The sequence below is a fragment of the Emiliania huxleyi genome (assembly GCF_000372725.1).
Source record: "Emiliania huxleyi CCMP1516 unplaced genomic scaffold EMIHUscaffold_108, whole genome shotgun sequence".
In the NCBI taxonomy this organism is placed as follows: Eukaryota; Haptophyta; order Isochrysidales; family Noelaerhabdaceae; genus Emiliania; species Emiliania huxleyi.
The window spans coordinates 126,542-145,417 of NW_005201912.1; the positions used below are offsets into that span (position 1 = coordinate 126,542).

The 18,876-nt window shown below is 66.0% G+C and overlaps 6 protein-coding genes across 6 annotated transcripts in view; 3 read left to right on the forward strand and 3 right to left on the reverse strand.

Moving 5' to 3' along the window:
* The window catches only part of EMIHUDRAFT_312920 (hypothetical protein), a gene marked incomplete at both ends in the record, with an annotated part of 977 nt that extends 418 nt beyond the window's left edge, over positions 1-559 (forward strand). Inside the window, one exon of the mRNA XM_005792321.1 lies at positions 320-559. Within this exon, the coding sequence (XP_005792378.1) occupies positions 320-559 (240 nt within the window). The remainder of the gene's footprint in view (positions 1-319) is intronic.
* Positions 560-2,251: 1,692 nt separating this feature from the next.
* On the reverse strand, positions 2,252-5,671 carry EMIHUDRAFT_417423 (hypothetical protein). Its single transcript, XM_005792322.1, has 13 exons — positions 5,384-5,671; positions 5,087-5,295; positions 4,818-5,010; positions 4,634-4,745; positions 4,418-4,483; positions 4,306-4,341; positions 4,173-4,232; positions 4,023-4,096; positions 3,770-3,890; positions 3,612-3,691; positions 3,129-3,452; positions 2,998-3,037; positions 2,252-2,667 (listed from the first exon to the last, which is right to left on the reverse strand). Exons 1-13 carry the CDS (start codon positions 5,633-5,635, stop codon positions 2,576-2,578), a joined length of 1,659 nt encoding a protein of 552 aa, XP_005792379.1. The 5' UTR covers positions 5,636-5,671; the 3' UTR covers positions 2,252-2,575.
* A 933-nt stretch (positions 5,672-6,604) lies between these two features.
* On the forward strand, positions 6,605-8,982 carry EMIHUDRAFT_223147 (hypothetical protein; the record flags this gene model as incomplete). Its single annotated transcript, XM_005792323.1, has 6 exons — positions 6,605-6,931; positions 7,049-7,234; positions 8,134-8,253; positions 8,364-8,402; positions 8,553-8,666; positions 8,833-8,982. The coding sequence occupies 6 exons, from the start codon at positions 6,605-6,607 to the stop codon at positions 8,980-8,982; spliced, it is 936 nt and encodes a 311-aa protein (XP_005792380.1).
* Positions 8,983-10,351: 1,369 nt separating this feature from the next.
* On the forward strand, positions 10,352-12,695 carry EMIHUDRAFT_466608 (hypothetical protein; the record flags this gene model as incomplete). Its single annotated transcript, XM_005792324.1, has 7 exons — positions 10,352-10,806; positions 10,886-10,988; positions 11,140-11,286; positions 11,571-11,723; positions 11,790-11,926; positions 12,069-12,398; positions 12,485-12,695. 7 exons carry the CDS (start codon positions 10,352-10,354, stop codon positions 12,693-12,695), a joined length of 1,536 nt encoding a protein of 511 aa, XP_005792381.1.
* Positions 12,696-13,095: 400 nt separating this feature from the next.
* EMIHUDRAFT_223149 (hypothetical protein) lies at positions 13,096-14,943 on the reverse strand (the record flags this gene model as incomplete). The annotated part of the gene is made up of 1 exon (XM_005792325.1): positions 13,096-14,943. The coding sequence occupies one exon, from the start codon at positions 14,941-14,943 to the stop codon at positions 13,096-13,098; it is 1,848 nt and encodes a 615-aa protein (XP_005792382.1).
* A 1,184-nt stretch (positions 14,944-16,127) lies between these two features.
* EMIHUDRAFT_454351 (mitochondrial substrate carrier family protein) lies at positions 16,128-17,391 on the reverse strand (the record flags this gene model as incomplete). The annotated part of the gene is made up of 4 exons (XM_005792326.1): positions 16,128-16,595; positions 16,665-16,713; positions 16,806-17,020; positions 17,095-17,391. 4 exons carry the CDS (start codon positions 17,389-17,391, stop codon positions 16,281-16,283), a joined length of 876 nt encoding a protein of 291 aa, XP_005792383.1. The 3' UTR covers positions 16,128-16,280.
* Between the last annotated feature and the right edge of the window lie 1,485 nt (positions 17,392-18,876).

Below are 18,876 nucleotides of genomic sequence, written 5' to 3' on the forward strand. Positions count from 1 at the left end.
CTGAGGTCGCGGACTCTACTTGTGCCACACACACACACACACACACACACACACACACACACACACACACACACACACACACACACACACGCACACACACACACACACACACACACACACACACACACGCACACACACACGCACACACACACACACACACACACACACACGCACGCACACACACGCACACACACACACACACACACACACACACACACACACACACACACGCACGCACACGCACGCACACGCACACGCACACACACACCTCGCCCGCTCGCACCCCGGGCCTCGTTGCCCCGCCCGCCGGCGCGTGGAGTATACAGCCTTCACCTCTCGCCCCGCCTCGCAGGTGATCCGCCTCCCGCCCGCAAAGATGCGCGCGCAGCAGCTCTGGGACGGCGTGATCGACGAGGCGGTCGCGTACAAGCGCTGCCGCCCCCTCTTCTACAGCTGGCTCGAGCGCGCCCAGCTCCGGCTCAACTCCTACGGGGAGGGGGGCGCGGCGCGCAAGCGCGACCGCGAGGAGTTCGAGGGCGACTTTGCGCACCTCGTATGAGGATGCCACAACCCACGCCGCCACGCGCCCGCCCCTTGATTGGGCCCCACCATCCACCTTGGCCGGGCGCGTAGAGCTAGCTAGTGTGTGGCCAGCAGCACCCGTCCCCCGGGGTGAGACGAGCAGCAGCCACCACGGTTCTCGGTTGTGAGGTAGATTGTGTGAAGGGTAAGGTAAGGTAAGGTAAGGTAAACTTCTCCACACAGACACACACGAGGTGGTGGGGCAAGGGGGGGCAACCCTCGCGTCTCCACGTCTATGGTCTAACGACAGGACTCAGGAGCCCCACGGCATTCAAAGTGCAAGGCCCGTTGCGCGTGGGTGAGCGGTGTGTGTGTGTGTGTGTGTGTGTGTGTGTGTGTGTGTGTGTGTGTGTGTGTGTGTGGTGTGTGTGTGGTGTGTGTGTGTGTGTGTGTGTGTGTGTGTGTGTGTGTGTGTGTGTGTGTGTGTGTGTGTGGTGTGTGTGTGTGTGTGTGTGTGTGTGTGTGTGTGTGTGTGTGTGTGTGTGTGTGTGTGTGTCGTGTGTGTGTGTGTGTGTGTGTGTGTCGTGTGTGTGTGTGCGTCACGTCACTGCATCCTCTGCCGGTTCCTCCCGTCGCCTCTTCTTTGTTCGAATATGTTTTTCAATCCATCCTTCACGAAGCCCTCCCATGTAGCTAGCGTTCTTTGCGAATGTCTCGAAATGGCCAGCAGGCGCTGTCTGCTCGCGGCCTGTGCGGGCCGCTCGTCCTTCCTCCTCGCCCTTCTTTCGTCCTCCCGTCCCTCCCCTCCACCATGGCCTCCTCGGCACTTCTTTCTCCATCCGCCTCGCCTGTGTGATCTGTGAAGGGTTTGTTGTACGGAGCTTTATCCCTGTGCCGTGTGTGCGGCGTAGCTTGTGTGCAAGCTGCAACTGCAGCTGGGTCGTTGTGCGAGTATATGGGACACGATGTCTCAAATATGAGAGGTTTTGACTCCTACCGGCTCCTGACGCTATCCCTGGCAGCTCTAATGACCAGTATCAGTAGTGCTATGATAGAGGGTGCCCATACTAGCGCAGGAGCTGCCACACTCGCCCGGACCGGCTCCCTCTGGGGCCGGTTCCGCAGCCCGCGAGAGCCGACAGCGGGGCCGTGCCGCGGGTGCCTACTGCCGAGTGCCACAAACACTGCGCCGTCCCGCCATCACCTACAGGCTGTCTTGTGTGAAGGTTGGGATGTCCAAACGCCACCATCTTGGCTCTTGCGACCTCAAACCCGCGAGCTGTATGGGTGGTCCTGACGGCGACAGACGCCCGATGACCACGGTGAAGCTGAGCCGTAACGAGTCGACAAGTCTCGTCTGAGCCCGTGGCGGTCGCCGGCTGAGTCGCTGTGCACGGGCCGGTACCTCAGGCGTCACCTCCGCAGCCTCAGGTCTCACACTCCATCACCGCCGCCGGGACGCCGTCGGTGGCACGCTCGGCGGCGTACTTTCTGCAGCTCCATCTCGAGTACGGCGTCGAGCCTACTCACTCCTGTTGGTTCGGCACACTCGGTGGGGTCCACTGAGTGTGCCGAACGCGCGAGCGGTGCGTCCCGGCAGCGCGCGCAGGCTGCGGAGCTGCAACAAACTCAGACACGCTTTTTTGGGACATTTTCGACGCTTTTGTCCCATATACTCGCACAACAACCCAGCTGCCAGCTGGCGAGAGTGGCGTGTAAGGTGTATAAAGAGCCGTATGCCGCGCACACACGCGACAGTGCCGACACGGACCGCACGGACCGCACAGGACACGCGCACATCGCGCACGCACGCGAGCGAGGGAGGAGCGGGAAGTATGGGACACGCGCGGCGCTCCACACCTGACAACGGATATCGACTTTCTTGCTATCTTCTCCTGAACTATCCTCCGCTTTCGCGCTCCCCAACACCACTGGAGGTGTGGCACTCCCAATCAGTGCCCCCCCTCCCCCTCCCCGCCTTCCGGCTCCGGCGGAGGGGACTCGGAGGGCCAAGCAACCATATCTTCAATGCGCGCCGCGGACCCGAGAGCCCTCACTGCGCCGGCGGCGGAAGGAAGGCCACGAGCGTCGCGCCGACGTCCAGCCCGACCGTCGCCAGCGTCTGGTTCGGGTCCGCAAGCACCTGCGGGGAGGCGAGCGAGTCAGAGGCCCTCTTCCACGCTCACTGGCGCGCGCGTGGGGGGAGGGGGGGGGGGGGGGATGCTCCCTCGCATGCGAAGGCAGGAGCCCCACGGCTTTCGATGCGCAAGGGCCCGTGTGTGTGTGTAAATGTGTGTGTGTGTGTGTGTGTGTGTGTGTGTGTGTGTGTGTCTGTGTCTGTGTCTGTGTGTGTGTCTGTGTGTGTGTGTGTGTGTGTGTGTGTGTGTGTGTGTGTGTGTGTGTGTGTGTGTGTGTGTGTGTGTGTGTGTGTGTGTGTGTGTGAGTGTGTGTGTGTGTGTGGTGTGGCGAGCACCGTTCCGTGGCAGAGCAACTTGAGGCGCCGCCCGGCCCAGCCCTGCGAGGGTGTGGGACGCAAGTGGTGGGCTTGGGCGAGCTGCAGTGGAGCCGGGCGGACGGCGGGAAGTGACTCGGAGGCGTCCGCGCACCGGCCGCAGCGCGAGCAATGCCGAGGTGAGCGAGCCGACCGTCTCGACCGCAGGGGGTCTCCCAGCAACCTCCACCGTCTCTCCCTGCAGCGTGTTGACCGCATAGCGGTGTGCGCAAGCGGCCGGCGGCGCCGCCGTCGACCCCGCCCCCGCCCCCGCTGCGCTCCTCGCCGCCGCCGCCGCCTCTTCCTCCGCCCGCACCGCCGCCAGCACACCCGCCGGGGGGGTGTAGGGCGGCTGGGGCAGCGGGCTCGGCTGTGTCGGCGGGGCGGCTGCGGCGGCGTCGCCGTGGCCGAGCGACGCGTTGAGGGGGCGGCCCATCGCCTGCAGGGTGGTGGGAGGGGGGGGAGGGGAGGGGAGGGGGGTCGATCTCGCGCAGATCTCGCGCAGATCTCGCGCAGATCTCGCGCAGATCTCGCGTGATCTCGCGCAGATCTCGCGCAGATCTCGCGCGATCTCGCGCAAGTCTCGCGCAGGACTCGCCTCGAGGAGGGGGCGCAGCATCTGCCCCATCGGAGACGCGAGCACGGCTCTCGGCAAGTCGAGTATATGCTGCGGGATTCCTGCACACGAGGGCTCCGACGCAGGCTCAGGAGGCAAGGGCCCGCCCCTTGGCAGGTCGGCGGTGTGCCGCGCTGTGCCGACGCCCAGCAGGAACTGCGCACACTCGTTCGAGAAGTGGTTGCAGTTGTTCTCGAGCAGCGAGTACGCGTCGGCGGAGAAGCGCGCCGCGCCAACCTCGTCGCAATACTCGTCGAACACCTCGTGGGAGGAGACGCTCCAAAGTTCGCCGAGGCTCTCCGAGGCTCCCCGAGATTGTCCGAGATCGCCCGACGTCAGCGTCGCCGGGGCTCCCCGAGATTGTCCGAGATCGCAAGTCGCGCCAGCACAAACCTCGCGCGGCAAACTGGTGCGGCCCAGCTCGAGAGTCTGGTGGACAGGCAAGCCCGAATGCGCGGTAAAGGCGCCTAGCGACGTGTCTCGGACATGTCCTGGACATGTCCTGGGCATGGCCCGAGAGCGCGGCAAGGCGGCAAGGGTTGCCGAGCGGCTCCCGCTGCACGCCTCCCGAGAAGTAGTACTCGCGCCCAAACACGCCGACCCCTGCAGAGGCTGTCCTCGCTTCCTTAGTGGGGCGCAGGGGGTGAGGCCTGCTCCCCTCGCCCGAAGACGCCGCCCGTGTGCGGTATGATCTCCACGTCGATGCCGAGCAGTGCCTGCGGAAGCTTCCGAGAAGCTTCGGGGACGCTTGCGGCGAAGCTCGACGGACTCGCACAGCTGCTTCGCGAGCGCCTGCGCCATGCCGCGCGCCGCGCCGCCCGACAAGTCGTACACGTAGAGCACCACCGGCTCGCCTGCGGGGGGGGAATAATAATAATAACATAATTATATTGTTAAGACTATAAGAGCAGCACCGGCATGCCTGCGGGGGAGAGGCCCCGCGGACAAAGGCTCGGAGGGAGAGGAGCCCCCAACCGCGCGCAGCGCAACGCTCGCCCTCTCGCCTGCCCCGTCACCGGCGGAAGCAGCCGACGGCACAGCCGACGGCACCGCCGAGGCGGCGGGAGCGACCACCGAGGCGGCGGGAGCGACCGCGGCGGGCGGTGCTGCGGCCGCCTACGAGGAGAAGTCCGAACGCCTCCGGGGAAGAGTCTTGTGCGGCCTTATGGGCTCGTGCCGGCCGGCCGCCGCAGCCAGAGCCGGAGCCGAGGCGAGGGCGAGGGCGAGAGCGCGTCGGGCGTCGCCGAGAGCGACCGCGTCCACTCCCGGCGGTAGGACCATGCTCTCGCCCTCTTCGCGGAAGCCGATCGCCGCGAGGAGCGGCATGCCGTGCGCGGCGACGATCCGCTGCTTGACCGCCTCGTTGGACGCCTTGACGCGCCTGAGGCGAGCCGGGCCCGGGGTGAGAGGCGGCGGCGGACCTCTCTTGATGACCTCGACCTCCCTTGATTACGCGCCGGAACTTGGGGTCGGCGGGCGATGCGATGACGTTGTCCACCAGCTTGAGCACCGTGCTCAGCGCCGTCCGCGCGGCGGGCGGCGAGTTGCGCCGCAGCACGTCCGCGATCGCAGCGTCGCACGCGGCCTTGTCGATGCCGGCGGCGGCGGCGTGCTGCTGCACGAGCGCGCGCAGCGCGGCCGGGTTGGCGCCCTGGAGAGCGCCGACCTGCACGGGGTGCACACGTACATCGGCGCCGCGGAGAGGAGCGGGTACACAGGGCACATCCAGCATTTCCGGGGGTGCAGTGGCGCACCTCGCGCGCGCCGCGGAACACCTTGAAGGTCGGCATCGCCCGGACACCGCACTCGGCCGCGGTCTCTTGGTTCGCGTCCACATCCACCTTGCAAAAGATGGCCGCCGGGAACTCGCCCGCGAGCTGCTCGAAGGTTGGAGCGATTGCCCGGCAAGGACCGCACCACGACGCAGTGAAGTCGACGATAACCGGCGTGTCGCCAGCCTCGGCGAGGAGAGAGCGGAACGCCTCGAGCGTGCTTGGCTGCCGCATACAATACCCAAGCCGACCTGCCGCCGTCCGCACCGCCTCCACCGCTCGCTCGCGGGATGTTCAGCGCGATACAGAGAAAAAGAATTGGAGGGGGCCTCGAGAAAAAGAAAGACGGTGACCCCGGCCTCGGGGCGGGGTGCGCGCTGTTGTGCCTCTGGTGCTCGTGCATCGCCCACTCTATCTATTTACATATTGGGGGCCTCCAACACAACTCAAGCAAGTGCCGAACACTCGCCTCGCGAATCGGCATGAGGCGCACACTATGTCCATGTCCATGTCCATGTCCATGTCCATGTCCATGTCCATGTCCATGTTGTACAACAATGAGAGCGAGCGCGCAACAGTCCAACACATGTGCATGCACATGATACATGATGTGCATGTGCATATGTCCACGTCCACGCCCATGTCCAGTCCAGTCCTGACCTATCCTATCCTACTCGGCCTCCAGCAAGACCCACACGGCTCGGAACGACCCCCACGGCTAAGAACCTGAGGCTCGGCCCAGGACGGAGCACCAACTTAGCTAAGAACCTGAGGCTGGGCTAAGAACCCGTGCGTTCTTAATGCCCGTCCGGAACTGTATGGAGGTACGCTCGGCGGCCCAAAGGGGTGGGGGTAGTATGGTCCTGACCGCCCAAGACTAGCCCTCCCATACCCCCAAGCAGGTCTGCCAGCAGGCGGGGGGGTATGGTCTTGAGCAGTTGAGCTGGGTTGGCCGACGTACCATACCATACACACCCCGATCCTGGGGAACTAGCCGGGGCAGTCGGAGAAGGGGCAACTCCGTGCACTGACGGTCGGCCGCCAGAAAACACGCCTGCGTGGATCGCGTCACACCAATCCTCGCTACCCAACGCGGCCAAAGGATAGGTAGGTAGGTAAAAAGGATATCCACCTCGCACGAGAACCATACCCCGCAAAAAGTTGGAACCCACAGCGATTTGGCTTCGTCGAGCGTGTCCACCGATGAGCGCCTCCACCGATGATCCCTTCGACGTCTTCGAAGGTCCGGCGAGCGATCCTTTCGACGTCCTTGGGGTTCCAGCAGCTCCAGCAGCGCTGTCTTCCGGCGAGTTGCCGACCCGCCCAAAGCGGCCGCGGCCGTCGCCGGTCTTGCCTCTTGTGCAGCGCTTCGTCTCGCAGCATGCGCGCACGACGTGCGCCGACCTCGAGGCGGCCGGCGACTCGTCGCTGGCGTTGCTGCTCTCCGAGGCTGCCGGCCACCTCTCTGCCGATCCGCCTGCGACGGAGCGCTGCCGTGAGGTGGCGGAGCGGGCGTCGGCTTCCGCGTGGGTCGCTCTGAGTGAGGAGAGCGGCAGCAGCGGCGGCGGCAGCGGCGGCGGCGGCAGCGGCGGCGGCGGCGGTGCGCAGCGGGCGGCCTTGTCGCGGGAGGCGTATGTCATCGCGCAGGTTCTTCTCTGCGCGAGCCGGCACGCCGCGGGCGACGCCTCCGCCGCGCTGCGCAGCCTCGACCGCGCCTTCATCGTCGGCGGCGAGACGCAGCTCCATCGCGACTGCGTTGAGCTCCTCGAGGAAGAGGCGACGCCGCAGCGCGCAGAGCCCAAGCCGCCGCTGCCCTCACGAGGGCTACACTCGGTGGAAGCGGCGGCGGCGGCGGCGGCGGCGGCGGCTGCGGCGGCGGCGGCGGTTGGCTCCTCCGGGCCGCCAGCGCCTCCGTCCTGCTCACGGCTCGAGAGGGTGCCGCCTCCTCGAGGCGACGCCTTCCGCGCGCTGCGGCGGCGCGGGCTGCCGCTGCTCATCGACGGCGTCGCCTCGGAGTGGGCTGCGATGCGCCGGTGCCGACTGAGTCGATGCACAGAGAGCAGACGCCTCGGGGTAGAGGGGTGGGCAGCGGGGGGCGGGGGCCTCCTCGCCTTGCGGCGCACAGTGAAAGGTGCTGGTTCAGTGGCCGGCCGTCGGAGTGTCCCCTCGGCCCCCGTCTCTTCTCGCCTCTTCTCGTCTCTTCTCGTCTCGCCTCGTCTCGTCTCGCCTCACCTCGCCTTGTCTCATCTCGTCTCATCTCGTCTTCTCTGCCGCCCCTGGCCCCACTGCGCCGCCGTGAGCCCAGGTGGGCCGACTTTTCGTGGCTGCGCGACGAGTTTGGGGGCCGGCTGGTGCCTGTCGAGCTTGGCTCGCTCGCCGGGGGCGGAGCGGCCGGCGGGGGAGGGGCGGCGGCGTGGGGCGAGCGGGTGTTGAGCGTGCGCGACTTCTCAGCGCTGTGACCGATGCCCCTCCACACCACCAGCTGCGAATAGGTCATGAGCTTGCGCGATTTTCTCGACGCGCACGTGGCGCGCTCGCCGCCGCCACCCCTCGCCGCCGCCACCCTTCGCCACCACCCGTACAACCACAACTGCCCTCCACCACCCGCGCCACTGACTCCCTCACCGCCACCGCCACCCCACCACCACCACCACCACCACCACCACGGCCGCCCTCTCCGCCTCCACCCTCGCCACGGCCGCCACCATCACCGACCCGCGCCTCCGGGATAGACGGCGGGCGGCGGCGAGGCGCGGACTGGCTACCTTGCGCAGCACCCGCTCTTTGAGCAGATCCCGCGGCTGCGGCGTGACTTTCGCGTGCCGGAGCTCTGCACGGCGGGCGGCGGCTCCGTCCGGCGCGCACACGCGAGGAGGGCTGCCACACAGGAGCTTGCCGTGACCCTTCTCTGACCCCCGCCGGGAGCTGTCGCAGGCACACCAACGCGTGGCTCGGGCCGGAGGGGACGGTGACGCCGCTCCACTTCGACTCGTACGACAACGTGCTCACCCAGGCTCTCCGCGCCAGCGCGCAAGCCCACCGCTTCGGACGCCCCCCCCCCTCCCCCAAACACACACACACACACCACCACCCCTGCCTCGCCGATCCGACCTCCCCCCGCATGACGTTTCTTGGAACCTTCCCGCCGCAGGTGGTCGGCTACAAGCGGGTCGTCCTCTTCCCCGCCGAGCAGACAAAGTGGCTCTACCCAAAGGAGGCGGGCGGCGGCGGCGTCGACGCGCAGGGCAACGTGAGCGCCGTCGACGTCGAGGCGCCCGCCACACCCGCCACACGCAACCACGCCAGCAGTCGCCCCCGCCGCGTGTGCATCGTGTGGGCCCTTGGGTGGGCCTTGCGCAACCCGCGGGGGCTCTTGCCCGATGCGGCGGAGAGGCCGCTTCGCGGGGGAGAGCCCCGACTCTTGCCTCTAGGCGCCCGACCTCGAGCGGTTCCCCGACTATGCGCGCGCCGCGGGCCTCGAGGCCGTCCTCGGGCCGGGGGACGGGCTGTACATCCCGGCGGGCTGCTGGCACCACGTGAGGAGCCTCACCGCGGCCTTCTCGGTGAGCTTTTGGTTCTGAGTCTTGATAACGTCAAGACAAAGAGCCGCAGTCCGATTTCTTTTGCTTGTACTTTTAGAGTTTTTCCGGCTGTGCCTGTCGGTGGGGGTCCTTGCTCGCGCGGCTTCTCTCGCCTCTCGGCTGAACTCCGAACTCCGTGTCCGCCGGCCGGGGGGGCAAGAAAGAAAGAAAGAAAACAGACAACTCAAGGGAGGGATGGGAGGACGGCACGCCGCCACCACACAGGGATTTTAAGGAGAGGGTTTCGCAGTCTCTCAGCAACCAACCAAAAATGCTTCGAACGCCAGGTGTAATTCTTTTTTTTTGTTTGGGGCGGACAGCATGACGGGGTAGGTAGGGTAGGTCTGGGCCCTCCCGTCGGGTTTTTCCCTCTCTTCGCGCCGGAATCTTCACAGCAGAAAAAGAATTTTTTCCGCCGAAATCACGATGTCAACCCTCCCCAAGTGGGTGATCTGAGAGAGATTTTTATTAACCAACGAGCTCTCCAGAAAACTGGTGCCTCATATGCTGCCTCCCTGCGGATGCTGCCGGCGAGCCTGGCGGTCCGCTGTACTACAAGGATGTGCTGACTCGATTTCTACTCGAATTCTTCTACCCCCACGACTCGGAACGCGAATGTGACAGGACCATCGGGTCCTTCAGCCTCCAAAGCGGGATCACTCGAGAGCAGCTGAGCCTGCCTCGGGCCTCGCCTCCCTCTCCTTCAGGCATTCGTGGCATCCTATGGGTCGTCCAGAGTATCGACCTCTGGCTTGTCAGTCGCGGTCACTTGATGACCCCCATGAAGTACAGCGATCGCCATCTCGCTGGCCTCTCCGCAGGCCCCCCCGACCGCGTCGAACTCATCGGCGCGGGCTCTCTCGGCTACGGGACCGGCCCCAGCAGCTTCGGCTGAGGGCTAACAAGCTGCCGAGCCCAAATCACTGTGAGAGTCGTTCGTGATTTCTTGGTGATCTGTCACTCTAGTTGGTAGAGTACTCAACCTTCACCGCATCCGGATTTCTTTTTGTTTCCCTTAACTAGGGTATTTGTTTGTATCATGCTGTCCGCCCCACAAGCACAAAAGAAAGAAAGAAAGAAAACAGACAACCCAAGGGAGGGATGGGAGGACGGCACGCCGCCACCACACAGGGATTTTAAGGAGAGGTGTGTGGTGCGCTATCCGTCGCCCACCCTAGGGAGTCTGCCTCTTCCTATCTCTCTTCGCAGTCTCTCGCTGATTCTCGCTGCAATCTACAAGCACAAAAAGAATACACCTGCGAACGCCAACTATTTTTTCCACGCGCGAAAGTTCCTGGTGGGCTGGACCTGTGCTTCTCTCCTCGCTGCCAGCAGCTGTCCCTCGAGTAGCCTCGGGCTATACCAGACAATGCTCTCCCTGCTCTCCCTGGCGCTCGGGCTCAGCCTCCTCACGACCAGCCGTCCGCCGGCACCGCGGGCCGCGGCGCGCCTCGCCGCCTCTTCTGCGCCGTCGTTCAGCCTGCCCTCGCCGATCGAGACGCTGAAGCGGCTCAGCTCCGCAGAGGCCCGCGAGCTGCAGCGGGAGCTGCTGGAGCTCGCCTTCGAGCAGGACCCGCAGGTCGTCGTCCGGCGCTCGCTCGACCTTGCGCGTGCGGTCCGCGTCGTCGGCTCCGAGACGGTGCAGGGCCTTTCCTCGGCCGCAGCTGCGCCAGAGCCGCCCGTGATCCTGCGGCGGATGTGCGAGGAGCTTGGTGCGACGTACGTCAAGCTCGGGCAGTTCATTGCGTCGTCGCCGACGCTCTTCCCGCCCGAGTACGTGCAGGAGTTCCAAAAATGCCTCGACGCGACGCCGCCGATGCCGTGGTGCAGAGCAGAGCATACACACATGCAGAGGCGGAGGTCGGGTCTCTTCTAGGAAGGTTCGTCGGAGCCCTCCGCATAGGTCCGACGTCAAGGAGATCGTCGAGGCGGAGCTCGGCCGTCCCATCGGCCAGGTCTACGCGTCGGTCGACGAGACGCCTCTGGCTGCCGCGTCGATAGCGCAGGTGCACCCCGCTGGCCACGGCCCGGAGCGCGGCACAGTGCCCTATCACACCGCTCATCCGACTGGCCGGGGCTAGCGGTCGAAGACCCGTGCGTGGCAAGGCGGGGATCCCGAGCACATTCCGTCGCCCCTCTCTTCTTCCTCGTCTTCAGGTGCACGCGGCCAGGCTGCTCAGCGGGGAGGACGTCGTTCTCAAGGTGCAGAAGAAGGGCGTGCAAGGGTCGCTCAAGGCGGACCTCGACCTGCTCTATGCGAACGCGCGCGTGCTGCAGCTCCTCGGCGCAGCGACCGCACTAGCGGTTCGGAGGAACGCCCCTCGCCTGCCCTCCAGGAACACCTCTCGGAGCCGCCCTGCAGGCGTCGTGACCGCCGAGCTCTCGGACGTGGTCGCGACCCTTCGCTCGGCGATCCTCGAGGAGAGACTAGACCTGCGCTCGCGGCAGCAGCGAGACGCGACGAGCACGGAAGGACCCGCCTCACGTGTGGATGAATAGGAGATCGACTTCGTGCTCGAGGCGCAGCGCACGCAGCTAGCTCGCCGAACTCCTCCCTCGTCTCTGAACCGTCTAGGACCCTCCCGCAGGCGCAGCGGACGGAGCAGTTCGCCGAGTTCCTCGCTCGCTCGCCGGAGCTGGACGGCGTCGTCACCGTGCCCAAGGTGTACCGCGCCGCCTCCGCCTCGCGGCTGCTCACGCTCGAGCGCCTCTACGGAGTGCCGCTCATCGACCTCGAGTCGGTGCGCGAGTCTTTGGCCGGAGGTGGCGAGACACCGAGCCAGAGTGGCGGGTGCTGAACGCAACAGGTGCGCAAGTACCAGCCGCAGCCTGAGCTGGCGCTCATCGTCGCGCTAAACACGTGGGTGAGCAGCGTGCTGACCAACGAGTGGTTCCACGCAGACGTGCATGCCGGCAACCTGCTCGTCCTCACCGACGGCCGAGAGTAGCGGAGACTCGCCCCTAGCCGAGCATTGAGCCGACTCTTGGACGAGACCACTCCTTCTCGCCCTCCTTCTCGTCCCTCGAGCCGCGTCGGATTCACCGGCGGACTATGTGAAGCCTGTGTGTGTGGACCCTTCTCGGAGCTTCCCTGCAGGCCGGGTCGCCTTCATCGACTTTGGGATCGTCGGCGCCATCCCCGCCGCCACCGCGGAGGGGATGCTCGACTTCGTGCGCTCCTTCCCGGCGGGCGACATGGCTGGCGTCGGCCGCGCGCTCGAGAAGATGGGCTTCACCAAGGAGCTCTCGGAAGAGCAGTCCGCCGCCTTCGCAAAGGACATCGGCGAGGTCATCGCCTCGATTGACAGCATGACCGCCGACATCGCGACCACCGCGAGCGCGGGCGCCGCCGCGAGCGCCATCGACGAGACGCAGCTGAACCGCGCGGTCGCTGCCGTCGCGCGCGTCGCCGAGGGGTGCCGGATCCTAGCTGCTTTGGCGATGCACTGCATTCTTGCAGCCTTTGGTCTGCGCCCCTCAGTCCACCGCGGTCTGCCCTCAGGTACGGGATCCGCTTCCCGCGCGAGTTTGCGCTCCTCATCAAGCAGGTCCTGTACTTCGACCGGTACACGTCTCTGCTCGCGCCCGGCCTCGACGTGCTCAACGACGAGCGGCTCTCGATGAACCGGCCGCCGGGCGACGGCGGCGTCTCTAGTGTCGAGGGCGGTAGTGTTGCCGTTGAGGTGCTGCCGCCGGAGGACGATGCGGAGTGAGAATAGAGGCTGGAGAGAGCCAAGTACGGGGAAGAAAAACGCCAAGTTTGATTTCTTTCTTTTTTGGGCGCATTCGGAGGAAATATTTGTAAAGGGACCGCACTGGCGCTCCTTCACTCACACTCACACACACACACACACACACACACACACACACACACACACACACACACACACACACACACACACACACACACACACACACACACACACACACACACACACACACACACACACACATACACACATACTCGAAGTACGTCGGTACAACAGGCATCTCGAGAACCTCGAGAGCACCTCTGCCGTCGTGCCTGCCCCCCCCGCCGCCGTAGCCCTTCCCTGATCCTGCCTTTCGCGGTCGTCGGGGCGCATGGGCCTGCCGCCAACGTTATCGTGGCGCTCACCTTCGCGCGCGCTTTGTCAGCGGCAGATTGTCAGACTCGTCGCTACTCGAGTCGGCCTTCGAGTCGCCCGAAGCGGGAGCAAGAGCGGGACCGGTCGCTCTCGTGCCAGATGCTGTTGGGTGCGACGCCGCGGCGGCTGGCGCATCCGCCCCAAGCTGCTCCAAACGAGACCGCGATACGCCGTGAGTCCTCCACTGCTGCTTCTGCGCGTCGAACTCGTCCGTCCAAGATTCGCATTCGAGGCTGCCCGTGAGCAACTTCTTTTGCTCATCGCTCAGGTCGGCCCAAGGAACCAGGGTCACAGATTTCGGGGCGGCGGTAGGCTTCGGGACGCCGCCGCCACCAAAGCTGCGCAGGTAGGCGAACTCCGAGCACTTGCAGATGATGTTGGTGGTGGCTGCTGCATTAGGGCTGACGTATTCGGAGCCCCCTCCACTCCGCCGCGTCTTGCCGCTGATGAACAAGTTGAAGTCGAGGTCCTCCATGGCATGCATCTGTCGCTTAAAGTTAAAGGACTCGAGCAAGTCGAGATTAATGATGAGCACCTTCATGACATGCTTGCGAAGAAAGGGCGAGCGGCGCTGCAGACTTGCCGGCGAGTCCCGCGTTGCTCCCTGCCAAGAGTGGAAGCCGAACATCGCAATGTCGCGCATGCCAGGCTGTGGGTCGTCGCCGAGTAGACCGAGGCCCGTCTCGAAATACCGCAGCACCGTGGACAGAGAAGCGCTCACCGAGGTACCGCCTCTGAGGTTAAAGCGTTTCCACCCAGCAACGTTGTCATCATGCATCACATAGAAGCGATGCCGCGTCCCCGAGCAAACCGCAGCGGCAAATCGGTGCGCAGAGTACCTCGAGTGGCCGACCGAGGAGAAGTAGTCGCCACCTGCCTCCGAGCTACTGGCCGCCGAGCGAGGTGCTCGCAGACGAAGCTGCTCGTCAAAGTCAACCTCAGGATGCAAGAAGAAGGAGATGTCGGCGAAGTCTGGGTGGGTTAGGTACTGGTCAAACGTCGCTTGGCCGATCACCGACGCCGGGTAGATGCAGACGACCTGCACGTACGAGCGGCCGACAAACTGCTTGTCGAGGCAGAGCTGAGCAGCTCTGCCCGCCTTGTAGCTCAGCATGAATATCGGCAGCTGGCAGAAATCATCGTCCGGAATCTGAAGCCGCACCATGCCGTCAAGATGCTTCCAGCATGCGGCCTGAGCAGCCGAGATGTAGAGCCAGCCTGACTCGCCAGACTGGAAGCTGATTTGCACGGGCGCGGGCCGCTCAAGCGCGGGCGGACCCTTGCCTTTGCGCCCGTCGAGGTATGGGACAAGGCTCATGCGAGCGGTGGCAGGTTGCTGCGTGGCCTGCGCTGCGCCTGCAGACTGTTTGCCCGGATTTTCTTTGATGCCGCGATTGCCCTCACTTGGGACTTTAAGCGCCGGATCCAGCTCGTCCCCTCGCCCACCGTTCTGGTAGTGCTCCCACACTGCGTCGCACGCCGGGTCGCCGTAGTCGCCGTTGGCTGGGCTGGCCTTGTCGTGCTGGAAGTGAACTTTCTTGAGGGCGTCGACGTCCGGATAGCCTCCACTGGTAGACGCTGCGCCGTCGCAGCCTTCATCGGAGTCATCGTTGTCGTCGTCCGAGAGCAGGATGTCCACGTCCCTTTGCCTCGCGCGTGCACCTAAGGCGGCGATGCAGTGGACGAGCGCCGCTGTCTTGCCGATCTGAGGCTCGCCAAAGAGAAGGAAGCGCCGCTTGTGCCAGCGCGGCTTCTGTCCCTCAGGGTCGTCGTTTTTCTTTTTTACTAGCCCTCGAGGTTGATCGAGGTCGTGAGAGGCCCGTGATTTGTTCATATGCAAAGAACAAAATGCGTCACGGCGGTCTGCCCTGCTGCTGATAGTACGCGGCCCACGCCGCCTGGTGCTGGTGGTACGCTGCCCACGCCGCCTGCTGCCGGTAGTACTCGGCCCACGCCTCCTGCCCGTGCGCCTGCGCTGCGCCCGCCGCGCCCGCCGCGCCCCCGCCCGCCTCGCCCGCGGGTGGCGGGCTGTGCTGCGGTCGCAGCACCTCGCCGCGCGTGAAGCAGCCGTGCCGGGCGCGGAACTCCTCGGCAGAGGACGGCACCGCATCCCGCCGCCACTCTGGCTCCGCGCCGGCGACGCGCGCAGCCTTGCCGCCCTCTGCCGTGCCGCCCTCTGCCGTGCCGCCCTCTCCCTGCGCAGCAGCACCGGCGACCGGCTCGACGGGCGGCGCCGCAGTCGCCTCCGCCTCCCGCCGCCTCTTCGCCGCCGCCGCCGCCACGCCGTCCGCGCCTCCCGCCGCGCTGTTTGCCGCGCCGCCCCCCGCACCATCTGCGCCGCCGCCGCCTCTGCTACCGCCTCCGCCGCCGCCTCCGCCGCCCCCTCCGCCTCCTCCGCCGCCTCCTCCGCCCCCTCCGCCGCCCCCTCCACCGAGGGTGAGGGTGTACACTCGCTTGCCACGCTGCAGCACCCTACCGAGCGGCCGTCCGCGCAGCCTCTCCCCGTCCACCGCCAGGATGACCTCGCCCATTGCCCGCGCGGCGTGGGTCGTGGACGCGTCGTGGACGCGTCGCGGACGCCTCCGGCGCCGCCCGCCGCACCGACGCGCACCACGCCCTCCCGCTCCGCCTGCCCGCCCGCCGCCAGGCCGACGACACGGTTCTCTTCGTCGAGCAGCAGGCCGAGGCCGCCTGAGGAGTAGCGCATCCAGCTCCGTGTGAAGGCGTCGCTCGCCGACTCGCCTTGCCGAGGCGCGGGCCGAGGCCGCCGCTGCCGCTGCCCACGCAGACGCGCCGCGAGCCCGCCTCCTCCGCACCCTCCTCCGCCGCGCCGACGGCGTCGCACTGCGCCGGCCGCGGCTGGGGAGGTCGAGGAGGCGGGCGGGCGGCGGCGTGTCTGGCGAGGGGGCGGCGGTGGAGGCGGGGCGAGGCGGTGCGAGCGGCGGCGCTGCCGGGTGGACATCGCGAGCTCAGATGCGCACGAGCCGGATTTTTTTCCCGCATGCAGTGTTGCTAATATTTTTCCTTGTGCCAGGGCTGCGGGGCTCGAGCCCGAAGGACGGGCAGCTGCACTCGGCGCCGCCAACCATCATCGGTGGGCGGCACTGACTGGGCCCCGGACGACGGACGATGGGGCGATACATACATGACAAGTCCCGCTCGCTCGCGGCGTTAGCGCAAGTACCCCAGCCCGGCCAGCCGGCGGAGCTGTTCGTAGAGCGGCAGCGTCATCAAAAAGATGGGCGCCAGCTTGGCGTACTGCGGGCCGAGCCCGCGCCAGAGCGACAGCACCCCCTCCCTCCTCACGAGCTGGGAGGCGCAGTCGCCGACGCTGCTGTAGTGCGCGCCGACGGCGGGCGCGCCCTGGTACCTGTTGAGGACGATGTCCGGCGGCAGGGAGAGCACGGCGGCGCAGCCGGCGGCGAGGAGGGAGCAGAGCACGTGTGTGCCGGCGCCCTCGGCGAGTCCGTTGGCGCGGACGGCGCGCTGGGTAGGGGCGGAGGAGGAGTGAGGGTGGCGGGGAGGCGGCGAAGGCCGAGGCGAGGGCGGCCACGCCTTCGCTGCGTCGTAGCCTCCAAGCTGGCCCGCGGAGAGGGCGCCGCCACTGGAGGGGGTGGCAGGGAATACGGTCACGCGCGCGAATCCGGCGGGCGGCGGACGAGGCATGTGTGTATGGCCCCCATGGACAGCACTCACCGGACGAAGAGCGCGGACACGCCGCGGTAGTGGCCCGCCCATCCGGCGGAGCGGCTGACCAACGCCAGCGACGCGGCGAGGGAGGAGGAGGAGGAAGGGGCGGACTGCTGGAGCGCCTTGACGTTGAAGAAGGGGCAGGCGAGGCTGTTTGTGAGAGCACCCGTCGAGAGGCCCGCCGCAAAGGCGGTCGCCGGCGTAGAGACGCCTGAGGCGCCCTCGATGGCGTCGCGAAGTGGCTCGTACAGCACCATGCGGCAGCTATTTCAAGGGACGATTTGAGTGGTGAGACGGGGATGCGGTGGTCGGTGCGAGCGGTCGGCCTGAAGGCGACGCCCATCGACGCCATCCAAGCAGAGACGCCGGGCTGCATCAGCCCGCGCACCAAGCCTTCATCCCGGGCGAGGCGGAGAGCAAAGTCATAGACGGACGGCGGCCGTGTCGCAGCCGATTCAAGCTGAAAGCGAACTCGGATCACCTCCACAGGGTTGGTCGCGGCGGCGGCAATGGCAGCCGTGGTGCCGGCACACGCGAGGCGGCGAAGCGCGACGAATTGCGGCTGCTGATTGTCGGACTGGACACTCAGCATCAGATCAGATCGGAGCCGATGTGATCGGGCGGGAGAGGCAGCTGACCACCCCCGGCCGTCAAGAGGGGTACAAGAAAAAGAAGAATTAGACAACCCAACTCTCTCTGAGTTGTGCACTGGGGGGTTGTATCAGAGGGGGGGGGTCTGAGGCAAGGGGGCCCAGATCTGCTCGTCTCAGAGGGTACCCTCTGTGCCAAGAGAGGCCATCCACGAGCGGCTCAGAGGGTGCCTGGGCCGACCCTCTGAAGGCCTGTGCCGCCAAGCCAGCCTCTCTCGGCGCAGCCTCTGAGGCTACGGGGACCCTCTGAGACGCCAAGGCAAGCCCCGCGAGGCCGCTCCTCAGAGGGGTGGCATTTCAAGTCTCTCTCAACCACAGAAAAAGAATTTGTGCGCGGGAGTTGACGGAACTGTAGAATCTGTCTCTTCTCTACTCTGCGCGAGGCGCCCCAGCTGTGGCGAGGCACCCAAGATGCGCATCAGAGTCCGGGTCAACGGTGTGGAGGGCGGTGCCACGCTTTCGATCGGCGCCGAGGCGGGCGTCAAAACGGAGTCAGAGCTCGTTGCGGCGGCCGCGACCAAGCTGCTTGGCGTGGATCCGACGCAGTCGATCGACGTCAGCAAAGCAAAGCTGTTCCTTTCCGGAGGCGCTGTGAAAAGTCGTAATGTTTTACTACCCCGCCCCTCCCCGCCCTCACTGGTCAGCGCCGTTCGTGGAGGGCTAGGCAGCTCCGCCTCCGCCCGGGGCTCTCGCCTCTGCCGTGAGGGGGGGCCACCCCCCACCCTCTGAGGTCAAAGCCCTCTGTGCCGCGCCAAGACGGACCATCAGCCAGGGACCCTCTGAGGCCAAAAGCAGCCAAGAGAGGCCATAGAGGCGGCACAGAGTCAGAGTCAAACCCTCTGTGCCGCCAAGGCAGGGGTCCGACCCGTCCTCAGAGGGGGGTCTGAGGCCTCAGAGAGTGTACAGCCCCCCAGTAGTTGTGCCCTTGTTTGTGCCCTTGGCACCGTGGAGTGCTGGGGGGGGCGACAGGGAGGATGTGGCCCTGAGTTATGTGTACGCCGACTCAGGGTGTGTGGCAGCCAGCTGGCTGTGTGTCTTGTGAGCCTGTTTGTGTCTGTGTGTCGCTCGTGCGTGTCGTCATCATCTGTCCAGCGTCCACCCATACCGCGTTGGTGTCCAGTCCGAGCCTGGCTGTTCTTCACCTTTCTACCTACCTACCTCTCTCTGGTGCAGATGCTGCTGCTGGTGCGGCGCGGCTCTCCGACGCGACTCGATGCGCGCGTCGTGGCAATCTGACGCGGCGGGCGGCGTCGCGGGCGGCAGCGGTGGCGGCTCGCGGGTGGAGGTGGAGGCTGGAGGCTGTGGTGGACCTTTGAGTTTATTTCATGATGGACTACGAGGACTAGTGATGCTGCTCCTGATGCCCCCCCCCGCCCCCCTTCTCTCTCTCTCTCTCTCTCTCTCTCTCTCTCTCTCCCTCCCTCCCT